A 12500-nucleotide genomic window follows, 5' to 3' on the forward strand; every position below is an offset into this window, starting at 1 on the left:
CCATCTGCGATTTGCCAAGCAAACTTATCAGCTGCTGTGACGTCAGATTTGTTTGTGGTTTGATATCCGGGTCTTTACAGTAAGTGCCATTTAATCCACGGCTTTTTCTCAGGTAACCCAGCAGATCTCCAAAAGGAACATATTCAATCAATAACAGGGGTTCCTATGCAAACACACATACACACACAGAAAAAGTTTTTACGAGATATTCTTACGGATAAAATCGCAAGGAAAATGTGTATGGCATCATTAAAACACACAAGCAAAACATACCAGATTCAGTAACACATCCCAGAAGTTTGATGACGTGAGGATGTGGTTGAAGGTTCTTCATCGTTTCAAGTTCTTTCATCGTATATATCTTGTCCGATTCAGCAGCGTTAGCTGCAGAATTAAAAGTAAATTTTAATGATATAAAAAATGCCGAAGCAACAATATAGGTTGTGAAATAGCAAATGGCTAAAGAAAACTTAGAACTAGGACAAATTCCATTTAAAACCAATCTTTCAATTTTATCAGGATCAACATAACCAAAGAAGACAATGCGAATTCTATATGTTGAGGTCAGAACATCGCTCACATTTAAGCATCTTAATAGCAACTGTAGTCGTATCAGGCCTCCCTCTAAGTCCTACTGCCGTTCCCTTGACAACTTGTCCAAAAGCCCCTTTACCAATGACTTTTTCAATGGTCACGTGATGTCTTGGAACTTCCCAGGAGCGTGTCAGGGGATGAAGAGGGGCGTAATGAGTACTTAGAATTGTACTTTTTGTTCTTCTATTATCTTTGCTGACTTCTCTGAGATCTATGCACTTCCCAGAAGGCTGCGTGGGTGTGCTTGAATGGGGGAGACTTTTTTCGATATCATGTAATGCGGCCATATTCTATTAAATTAATATACCCTTTCACTACTTATTAAATAAGTCTTTCATAAATCTCAAAAACATCTCATATTAGGTAATAACGACAGTTTACTCATCTTTATCAGACCTACGTTTATAACTAAAATCAACAACCAGTACGTTCTCAATTATCGAAAACGGTCATGTCTAATGGATTGAACGAGATTTCCAACATCCACGCCAAAACTCAAAACTGTAACCCAAAGTAGGGAGAATCACTATTAGTAGCAGACATACATATACTCGGAAAAATTGTCCTCACGCTTATCTTCCTCACTGCTGATTAGGAAATAAGACATTGAGAAATAAGACAGAAAAAACAGCACGGGAAAAATTATCGAGAGAACGATTCTTAACCAGTAGTTGATTTTTTGGTTATCTATGAATACACAAGACAACCGAGAGCCAATCCAGCGAGTAGCTTGACCTCATCCTTGGAAAGAGTCCCTACCTGGTTGGAGGTCTCCGCAATTACATGGTGTTTACAAACCATTTAAAATGCCAGTTTTACGCGTTTTTGTAAAAATCCTGGTTATCTCCTATCAGCCTTTATCTCCTTTACAGATTGCTAGTGTTTATTTTACTGAAGAGAGCAGGCGTAAAGTAATATCACACACTTTCTCCCTAAACCAACGTGATCATGATTTCTGCGCCATAACTTACGTTGTGAGCACTCCTTTCATCTTCTCAGGTCGTACAATTAAGAAAAATAATGATTGTAATGCTTACACTAATAATGATTATGATTAGTAATTACGACAATAATAATAATGAGAATGATAATAATTATGATGGTGAAAATGGAGAGTTTGATGGTCCCCGTGTCACAGGCGGCGGTAACGTCGAGAGAGATAAGAGGTGTAGTATGTTGTCCATGTTCATGGAAATGTCGTTCTTAATTTTGAGTTGAGCTTGTATTGCCAGAACGGTAGCAAACTGAAGCCTTAGAAAGAGATTATTCTTAAAGAGTTGTGACTGAAGCTGATCCGATGCTGTTGAAGATTACTATGGAAAATGGAAAATTTTATTCAGAAGTAATGTCAGATCCAGATTTCTTAGAGTAGGAATTCCAAAAGTCTCCACCCACACATCTTGTGAGACGCCAGACTGCATGGACTAGTTAATAATAACAGTTAACTAGGGCTCGAGTTCATCTGTACATTCCATTGCGACTTTCATCAGGACAAGATTTCGAGAGAAGGACTTACTGCAACACCACACGCAAGTGTCCTAGCCTCACTTAGGAGGTCAGAGTAAGAAAAAAATCTTGAGAAGGATGAGGATTGGAGGGATCAGTCGGAGGAGCTGAGGTACTGTTATGAACTGTGACTGCGTCTAATTCAGAGTGAACCAGATTTTTTTCTTTAAATAAAGCCCCAAATTCACCGTCAATTGTCAACCTGTTACAGTGTTCTGCATATCGTGACTCCCTCGCTTGATTAAGCAACTTCCTTCTAGCGGCAAAAAGCTTCAGTGGATCACAAGACATGGGTGGTCACGGACGTAGCGCCAGGGAGGATTTAAAATTTACTACAAGTCGGCAAAAGTGACATGGCGACTCTTACACGTGGCTGACAATGTAACTTAAAACTCATCTCTCGCTTAAAAGAAAATCTAATCGTGAAAAAATTCTTTGAAAAGACAGTTAAAGTGAAGACTTTGGCGCATAAAAGCCACTGTGAATGCATTCGAGGGCCAGGATTTCGCTCAACATAAGAGTAAAAAAGAAATACCTCGAATGATTGATAAAGAAGCGAGAGACAAAAGTTTCCATGCTTTGTTTGTCGAATGAAAGCAGACGACATTTTGAGCTTGGAGGCATGGTTTATTTCGAAATACCGAGGAGATAGCAAAAATATGTTGGACTTTCCATATAAACAGTCGTAAGTCCTTGAAGTAATGGACAGGTACTGAAAGGCTATTTATAATGTGGAACGAAGCTCATAAATGATGTGCACAGTAGCAATATCAATATCAAGAAACGAAGTTCTTACCTTTGTTTCACTAGTGCACCTAATAGGAAGAAAAAGGGAAAAAGAAGTTAAATCCATGTGGCGGAGCTAAAAATGTTTTGTCTTGCTTCATGATGGAGCTTGCCCCACCCTTCTACCATATGTAATGAAATTGTTACTCACCTCTCCTGTGTAGCCAGATTAAGTAAACTATCAGAAAAAGGATTATGAAGCCACGAACTCCAATTAATGTTATTAACATCCCGTCGTTACTTGAGCACTTTTTTTTTTCAGGACCTAGATTGATTGGTTTCATTAGGCTCAACGTAGTAACAATCAAACAACGTCTTACAATTATCCTAGCTAAAATACTGCTGTAATTATATGGCTTCGGTTGATGAACGAAAGAATGCACACTCTGACTGGCTAAATACTGAGGCAAAACAGGGCGTTACCTTCCCCGTGAAAGCAATTGAGAGTTGTTTCAAATTTTGCATCTCCTTTCTTCAGTTTGTTATCGGACAGTTTGTTATCGGGCAGTTTGTTATCGGACAGTTCAATAAGCTAATCACATTTAAAGTTGTAGTTTAAATCAACCAAATTGACCTTTGTAAACTTCGCGTATTTTTCTTTTCTTGAAAATTGTAATTTTATTAATTAATTGGTCATAAGACTTCGCGTCGTCCAACTCTGTCTGTAAATCATGTTAAACGGCTTAAAATGTCTGATAAAAATCTAAGAAATGCTATTGGATACACGCTTCGGTTAGTAACGATGATGACAACAACAATAATAATCACAATAATTCGGTTCTCTAGGATCAAACTCGCACCATTTTGATTATAATAATAAAAATAAAAATAATGATTTTATTATTTCTGTAGCGCAAAATTCATTAGATATATGATCCAATGCGCTTTACAAGTTGAAGAGGAAAACTGACTATGAAAATATTATTTACAATTAATAATATTATTATTACATTTGATATAGTAATTAATATATATATATATATCTTTTTAACCAAGCGCGAGGGCGGTACTCGGAAAATATCGGCCCGAGGTCTTGACAGTACGGACCGAGCGCAGCGAGGTCCGTACAAAAAAGACCGAGGGCCGATATTCTTCCAGTACGGCCCCGAGCAAGCTTGGTTAATAAGAGATTTATTATACGACTGAAGTTCTAAGGGACACAAGTGCGGTATCATTCGGGACCATTCGGGACAGTGCCCGGTCCAATACTTAGAGAATATCGGACCGGCAATAGAGCATTTTGATTGGTTGATTTTAGTTATTGGCCCTCTGACTGCCCGAGTCGTGTAATAAAACAGTTTATATAGTAGATAGATTTGACAGATGCGGCTAACGAACAATGTAATATAATAATAAATTATCGGATAGATAAAAAAAACTGTATAATATCTAAAAATATGCTTCCCTAAAAAGATGTGTCTTGAATTGCCTCTTGAATAAAGTAATACTGACAATATTCCTAAGACTGGGTGGCAATACATTCCATAAGGCTGGAGCAGCAACCGCAAAGGCTCTCTCTCCAGTCATCTTGGCTGATTTGATTTTGGGCCTTGCAAGAGTGTGGTTACCAATAGACCTAAGGTTATGACTAGACTGTTTAGGAGATAAAGGACGAGTAACGTATGCAGGTGCAAGACCATTTACAGCTTTAAAGGTGAATAAAATAACTTTAAAAATTATTGTAAATTTTACAGGCAGCCAGTGGAGGTCCACCATGACAGGTGTGATATGCGCGCAGTGTGGTGTGTTTGTGAGAAGTCTCGCGGCTGCGTATTGCACGCGTTGTAGTTTCTTCGTTTAGATAGCCGGTATACCATACAGGACTGAATTGCAATAATCCAGGCGGCTGATGGCTAATGCATGAAGTAACGTCTTTACAGCTTCAAATAATAAAAATTTACCTATACGTCTTATATCATTGATATAGTAAAACGCTGACTGCCATGTCTTGATATTATGTGTTTGAAATCGAAACTTAGAGTCAAACCAAACGCCGAGATCTCTAGCTTCGCTTACAGACGACATGGCAGTATTGGCAACAAACAGACTATCAGTTTGTACTTTGGAGAGCTGTTGGCGGGTCCCAATTAGTATGAACTCGGTCTTGTCTTCGTTAAGCTTCAGCTTAATTATCAGCAACCATCCACGCTCTTACAGCCGTGATGCGCTGCTCCATGGCACACCTGGCGTTCGTCTCACAAACTTCACTGTCCGGTTTGTATGAGAGGTACAATCGAGTTTCGTCAGCATATGCATGGGCGTGGGGCAGGTGAGTCTTTATTACGTCGAAGAGCTTGCTAGCATAAACAGAGAATGAAAGAGGACCGAAGCATGATCTTCGTGGCACACCAGACGACAGGTGGCATCTCTCTGACAGTTTCCCGTCCACAATAGCTCGCTGGGTCCGACCAGATAGATAAGAACCGAACCATTTGAAAGCAACGCCGGTGACGCCAAACGAGGTCTCTAGACGGTGAAGAAGGATATTATGGCCCACCGCGTCGAATGCCACACTTAAGTCCAGGAGAACTAACAAAGACACATGTTGGCGGTTCATATTTAGTAGAATGTCATTGACAATTTTTTACAGTGCCGTCTCTGTACTATGTGCTCTTCTGTACGCAGATTGTAATTCTGGGAAGGGTCCGTTATCCCTTACGTGGGCATAAATCTGGTTGAAAACCGCTATCTCAGTAATCTTTGAAACAAATTGCAAATTACTCGCTGGTCTTAGGTTTTTGTGACCAGGGTCTTTCGCACCTTTTTTCAGTAGGTTTTTAACTACAGCTTCCTTCCACTCATCTGGGAAGTGCCCCTTAGACAGGGATGCGTTGACCATTAAAAGAGTGTGGCGTAGTGTCTGTAACACTGTCATGAGGTACAAGGTCCTGATCTTGTGGTTGTAGATTGATAGAGTCAATGTCTGTGCGAATGCGCTCTATTTTACGTACGAAATACCTTCCAATATCGTTCGCCAACACGGTTTTGTTTGCGTGCTCAGGGAAGCGTAACTGTTTGCGCTCTCCCAGCAGCTTATTTGCGGCATTAAACAGCTTTCTCTGATTTGAGCTATTCTCCTCTACGAACTGAGTATAGAATTCTTTTCTGGCTTTATTCGTGAGATTTCTGGCATGATTTCGTTTCTCTTTGTAATCCGCCAAATCCAATGCAAGTCACGTTCTCCCCCATTTGCGTTCAGCTCTTCTGCGGGCGCGCTTAGCCTGATCAATATCTTCGTTATACCACGGAACTACTGGACGAATAACCCGAGTCCTTGTCTTTTCCGGCACATGAATATGAAGGGGCTCGGAGAGGGTAGTGTTTTACTCCCTTGCATAGTCGTTCAAGTCATCGGCAGCAGCTGGTTCTTCTTTTGCGTAGAGGGAAGTCCGCTGTATGTCTTCTTTCAGTTGGGCCGTGTCAAAAGACTTGATTTTCCGATAGTTGATGGTATTAACCAGGAGACAAGGCCTGAGTGGCACAAGCCGACATCGCACAGTGGCATGGTCCGATATGAATTGGTCAACCACAGGTTTACAGCTGACCAGACTCTCGGACATGCGCGTGATGGTTAGATCGAGTATGTGCCCATCCCTATGTGTAGGTTGGTCTACGTGTTGCTCCAATCCCAAGGCTTCTAGCATCTCCAAGAACTTTCTGGCGTCAGAGTCCTGAAGGTCATCGACATGAATATTAAAGTTGCCGGTTATAAACAAGAGTTCCTTGCATAACAGTTGTGTTTCAAGGTATTCGGGAAACTCCGATAGAAAGTCACTAATCGGAACGCGATGATCCTCCGAAAAAGGTGGTATATATATGACTATGACCCGCAGATTGTGAGAAGGTGCCTTCACGAGCCACTCCGAATGCTCAAACGATCCTCGTTCGCTGACTCCTGAGTTAATCATAGATACATCATACGAGTCACGGAAGAGTAACCCAGTACCCCCGCCACGGCGATCTAATCTTGGGTGAATGAGAATACTGTAGCCATCAGGACATACTTCAGCTTTCACAGCAGAATCCTTTGGTTTAAGCCAGTGCTCTGTCAAAGCCATCAAGTCAACATTATGATCGGATATGTAATCAAAGATTACAGCTGTTTTATTTCTTATCGAGCGAGCATTAAGATTACAAACTACCATTTGGTTTTGTAGGTTGGTTTTTCTAGCCACGCGACGTATTGCGATGAGGTTGTCAGTGATCCGTAAAATGTTTTGGCGGCTCAAATTCTGGGGATTCCGTCCGTTTTTCCCATTAGTGTGCCTAGAATCATTATATAGAAACTAGTGTCGGTATCGTGTGCCCCAAGGGAGCAGGATTAAGCTTGAATACAAGATCGTCCATTAGTGGAAGATGGAACGTTGCGCATGAATTCGCATAATATGAGCACGGGCGTCTGTGCCTCTTGACCGTGAATGCCACTTAAAAGGAAAAACATTCCTGTCAACATACCAAACCCAAACAATGGCAGTGTCACTTGAACTAACCCACACCTCAGATGACAATAGGTAATTGAATCCATTGTTAAATGAACAAACAGCATCCGTAGTTTTCCGAACAGACAGCAAAATCGGACTCACTAAACGAAGCTTTTCCATGACTAGGAGATGTTTTCCAGCCATTTCGGCGTTCTTGTGTAAACTTGGGAGAGTTAGCCAATGGTTGACTCTGCCTGTTTTCCTTGTTCAAGACTCCAAGCAGGGAAATGGACAGCAAAAGGACGGAGCAGTTGGAAAGACGTCCGAAAATTGAAAATTTATTTCATTCACATTGAGATCCACACTGAATTAATATTGCTCGAGTCTCTGATTGGACGAACGATGAATTTTCACAGTCGTTCGCTTCGTACTTCACAGTCTAAATCTCAGTATGTATGAAATAGAGGATATTAAATGGCCGCTTGGGGATACGAATTTTATCTTCGAGTGCTGAAAGTATCTCTCACGAGTGAGCGCAGCGAACGAGTGAGAGATACTTTCAGCACTCGAAGATAAAATTTCGTATTCCCAAGCGGCCATGTAATGTTCTGTTTATTACATAGATACTGATGAAATTTCCACATAAAAGACAAATTTTTTTATTCATTTTCGAAACAGCAATTGGGTAATTATGTTGGTAACCATGGCCACACCAATATCCTCACACGTGAAAGATAAAAATAGTATCTTCACTGCGCGCGGTGAAGATATCATTTTTTAGTAAAAGGAGAAAATCCTGGTATTTCATCAGTATCTATATAATAAATAAAGGCTGATAGTTTCGAAAGAAACTGTTTGGGGCTACGTCGATGGGAGTAACGAAATAACTGGGATATATCAACAAAGTTGAAGTGGTAAATTGGCCACCGTAACGATTACAAAAGCTGACGAAGCTCCGACGAAGGGCTAACGCTCGAAGAAGGGCTAACGCTCGACGAAGGGCTAACGCTCGAAACGTCAGCTTTTGTAATCGTTACGGTGGCCAATTTACCATTTCAACTTTGTTGATATCCAAGTTATTCTATATAATAAATAGAAATATAATACCATGGAAAGTGCTTGAACGATTTTCATTCACTCACCCGGTCGCTGCGCTCACTCGTTCGCTTTTTTGATGCATTGCAATTCCTGAGTGAAAATCTTTCGTGCATACTTTCCATGGAATAATCTCTATTTACAATATGGATGGGAGTGTTTTTCCAGAAACTAAAACGCTCGTAGAACCAGTAGGACCACAACATCCAGGAACCGAGTGGCGTATTTTCGTATGTGAAGGCTGGGTCGCTTTAATGATCAAAATATTTCCAACTTTTTAATTAAAATATTTTTCGAAATTGCTACCAGTAACTGGATCCAGGGTACTAGTCACATACATTCCAATAAGGGCGCTCAAATACTTTATTTCCCTGGAAAGTAGAAAGTGATCAGATAGACGAGGAAAATCCTGCCATTGCGTACCGAACTAGACTAACGGAGTAAAGTATTTTTCCCGATGAAATTTTATTCAGATCTGTCTAACACAACGTGACAGGCAGGAGAATATTCTCTTGTAACAATGGTTAAAAAAGTTGATTGTTTTCTTTGCTAAAATTTGAAGGCGTCCGAGGCAGGACATCGAGTCCTTTAAAGATTGGCGTAATTTGGCGATCCGCGAAAAAAATTAGCATGTTTTTCAAATTGGGGATTGGACTTATTCTACGCGTCTTGCTGACAGTTTTTTATTTTTTTCACCTAAACAAAACTCTACTTTGGTTAGCTCTTTATTTATTCACAGTATGTACAGTGTAGTAGCTCTATCAGTCCTGATCTGTTTCCCCGCAGTTAGGGTCGGGTACAGCTGAAGTGTAACAATTCAAATGCAGGAGGTGAAAGATGTTTTTAACAGCAGCAGGTTCCAGGATTGGATCCCAAAACATGGCTCACGCCACTAAGGAAAAACAAAACAAACAGGCAATTCCTCTTAGAATGGCATAATTGAATAAAATCTTGTGAATTCCGCATTAAATTGCATTTGAAAACCAATATTGCACTAGTTGCCTTACGATTCGTACAATATCGGTTTCTCGCGATGAAAAGAAAATGTACGTTATCTCGAGGATATATATATCTTTTTAGACGTTTTGTTGTGTAGTATTGCTGAGTATTTTTACGAGTTGTGCCATATTTTGACGAGCCCATAGGGCGAGTCAAAATACAAATGTAACGTCCTGTGTATATGTGAATATATGTCAAAATACCGTGTAACGTCCTGTGTATATGTGAATAAAGTACTGCTATTATCATGATTATAGCTCATCACCTCAAACTAGCCATTTATACCTTTGATAGACATTTCCAGCCCTGAAGCGCTCCATGACCCTTCATCTTACGCTGAAATCCCGTAAGAGGTACCTGCCACAGCACCAGTTCAGCCGATACTGAAAAACAAACTAGGAAACCTGAAAGAGAAACTTCCACCTACATGTATAGTAATGAACGGTCATCTTATTTTCAATAATCAAACGAGCACGTGAAAAACCTTATATGCAGCAAGTTGAACCGTGACCAGCACTTGCTGTTTCAAGTGCCAGTAGTATAATAAATAGGCCTGTGATGTCCAGATAAGGTAAAACTTCTACCTTAAGTAAACAAAAAGGCGAAGGTAACTAGCGTCATAACATATCTTTATTGTGTTGTTGATGCATGAAATAAAGATATATTTCAACAATTGTCCGGCCTCGCTAGAATTCTTAAAGAAATAGTAGTTGCTGAGGCTAGGAATGCGTTTGAATAACTTGAACTACTTGCAGAATAAGACACCACGTCTCGAGTATCACATTCGACGCAAGTATAGAAACTGTAATAATAAAATAACAATACTTTAAGAATCTTTTTTTTTTGACTGATGAGGCTCGAAGAGCGAAATATATTTCAAGATTCTTAAAGTATTGTTATTTTATTTTTACAGTTTCTATACGTACATCGAATGTGATAGTCGAGACGTGATGTCTTATTCTGCAAGTAGTTCAACTCGTTAGAATTGCCAAGTAACTATTCATTTAATTAGCAAACACTTATGCATCTGTACTAATGACAAATAAGTGAAAATGTAAGTAAAAACAGCACATTCTAAAGTCTGAATGCTCCGCTTTAATAATACTTAAAAAAAAGTTCTAAAACGGCAACAATTCATAAAACTACATAATCCCACATCACCTGCTGTTCTAAAGGCTCCTGACGGTAAACTGGCGTCACTTCTGACTCCTCTGTAGTTAGCATAAACTCTAAAATGATACACAGAGTCCTCTTGGAGGCCAACAACTTCCGCAACTGTGTCGGTCACTGTGCAATGATTCTTCCAAATACTCTGTTTACACGTTGCGTTCCTCCAAGCTGTTTCTTCTCCACGTCTTATATCTACGGTATATGTTGCAGGTTGTAGATAAATTGGTGACCATCTGATAGTTATTGTGTCAACGTTTTTGTTTACAAATACCGGAAAACTAGGAGCATCTGTAAAAACATTGGAAAGGAATGAAACAGAAAAAAGCAAGAATGAATCAATAAACGTTTGAACCTAAATTTAATTTATTGACTACAGATCTAAAGAACCGAGGAAAAGCGGCAGCAGTCATTTTTCCACACTAAATTTCTTAATTTCTTGTGCAGGACTGCAGGACTTTGGAAGAAATCGATTTATGAAACGAAATACCAATTTATTTTCAGAAAGCGTTTGAGGCTGCGGAACCACAAAAATCTACACATCCATCGATTTTCACACTTACTACACCTGTCGCTGTTCATTTACGCAAAATATACGTTCATTTACGTCAACAGTTGAAACTATACGGCAAATATACGTTCATTAGCACTTCCATGAACTTCATTAACGCGAACGAATATTCAATAACACCTTTGCATATGTATTAACATTCAATAGCATCAACTGATGAACAATTGCACCTTTGGACAATGAAAGATAACAAATATACTTTCAATCTCGCGCAATGCTTAATCATTAACACCAATAGAAATCAGTTGCATGTTTGACAATCAATGGCGTTTTTGAGACATTCAATAATGCAATATGCATAGAGACGCAGGATCAATTGCGCCTTCATACAATCGTTTCTTTGAAATGGTCAACTGACAAACATGTGTATAATAAGAACAATCAACTGGGAAAAAGAAATTTCAAAATTGTTCTAGTACAGTGTACTCTGCTCTGTTGTTCATCTCTTCTCGCTGCTCTGGACAACTTATGACTGCTTTTACGTCTGCCTTTAAGGCACTTATTGCTTGCTCCACGATGTTAAGAAATGGGCTGTATGGTGGTAGTTTTTTACAAACTCAGAACCAGGAACAGGAATGACAGGATTGTTGTGGGTTGGTGCACCGTCATAAATGAAATCACATGTTCATTTGGGTTAAAATTTAGCCTTGCCTGTGACAGAAAATTATTCAATCTTTGTCCATACCTTCTACCGAGAAATGCCGAGTGAAAATCGAGACCATTAGTGCACCATAGAGCCCGTTTCTTAACATCGTGGAGGAAGTAATAAGTGCCTTAAAGGCAGACGTAAAAGCAGTCATAAGTTGTCCAAAGCAGCGAGAAGAGATGAACAACAGAGCATAGTACACTGTAATAGAACAATTTTGAAATTTCTTTTTCCCAGATGAACAACAGAGCAGAGGCAAGACGACGAGGAATCGCGTTAGGAAATTTTCTCACTCAGTTGCTACTTCAGGCCCAGCAGAGAGAAACATTGGCACGACCACGGCTGCTAGCTTTGGACAGTGGTACAGGTTTATGCAAAAGTACATTCTAAGATGTTTAAATAATGAAGAAATTGAAGGAGAATTACAAAACACCACATTACAGTACACCATAATTTTGAAATTTCTTTTTCCCCGGTTGATTGTTATTACTACAAACATGTTTGTCCGTTCACGTTAATGATTGACCATTTGGAATAAACGATTGTATAAAGGTGCAATTGATTGTGCGTCTCTATGCAAATTGCATTTTTGAATGTCTCAAAAACGCCATTGATTGTCAAACTATGCAATTGATTTTCTAGTGGTGTTAATTAACTATTGTGCGAGATTGAAAGTATATTTGTTACCTTTGATTGTCCAAAGGTGCAATTGTTC

The 12500-nt window shown here is 39.5% G+C and overlaps 1 protein-coding gene across 1 annotated transcript in view; it reads right to left on the reverse strand.

Moving 5' to 3' along the window:
- Positions 1-8673: 8673 nt before the first annotated feature.
- Positions 8674-12500, reverse strand: part of LOC111320078 (scavenger receptor cysteine-rich domain-containing protein DMBT1-like) — an 18986-nt gene continuing 15159 nt past the window's right edge. Inside the window, exons 7-9 of the mRNA XM_088727273.1 lie at positions 10563-10859; positions 9687-9805; positions 8674-9294 (exon numbers count right to left, since the gene is read on the reverse strand). Of these exons, the coding sequence (XP_088583399.1) occupies positions 9220-9294; positions 9687-9805; positions 10563-10859 (491 nt within the window). The 3' untranslated portion in view covers positions 8674-9219. The remainder of the gene's footprint in view (positions 9295-9686; positions 9806-10562; positions 10860-12500) is intronic.

The sequence above is a fragment of the Stylophora pistillata genome, chromosome 7, assembly GCF_964205215.1.
Source record: "Stylophora pistillata chromosome 7, jaStyPist1.2, whole genome shotgun sequence".
Lineage (NCBI taxonomy): Eukaryota > Metazoa > Cnidaria > Anthozoa > Scleractinia > Pocilloporidae > Stylophora > Stylophora pistillata.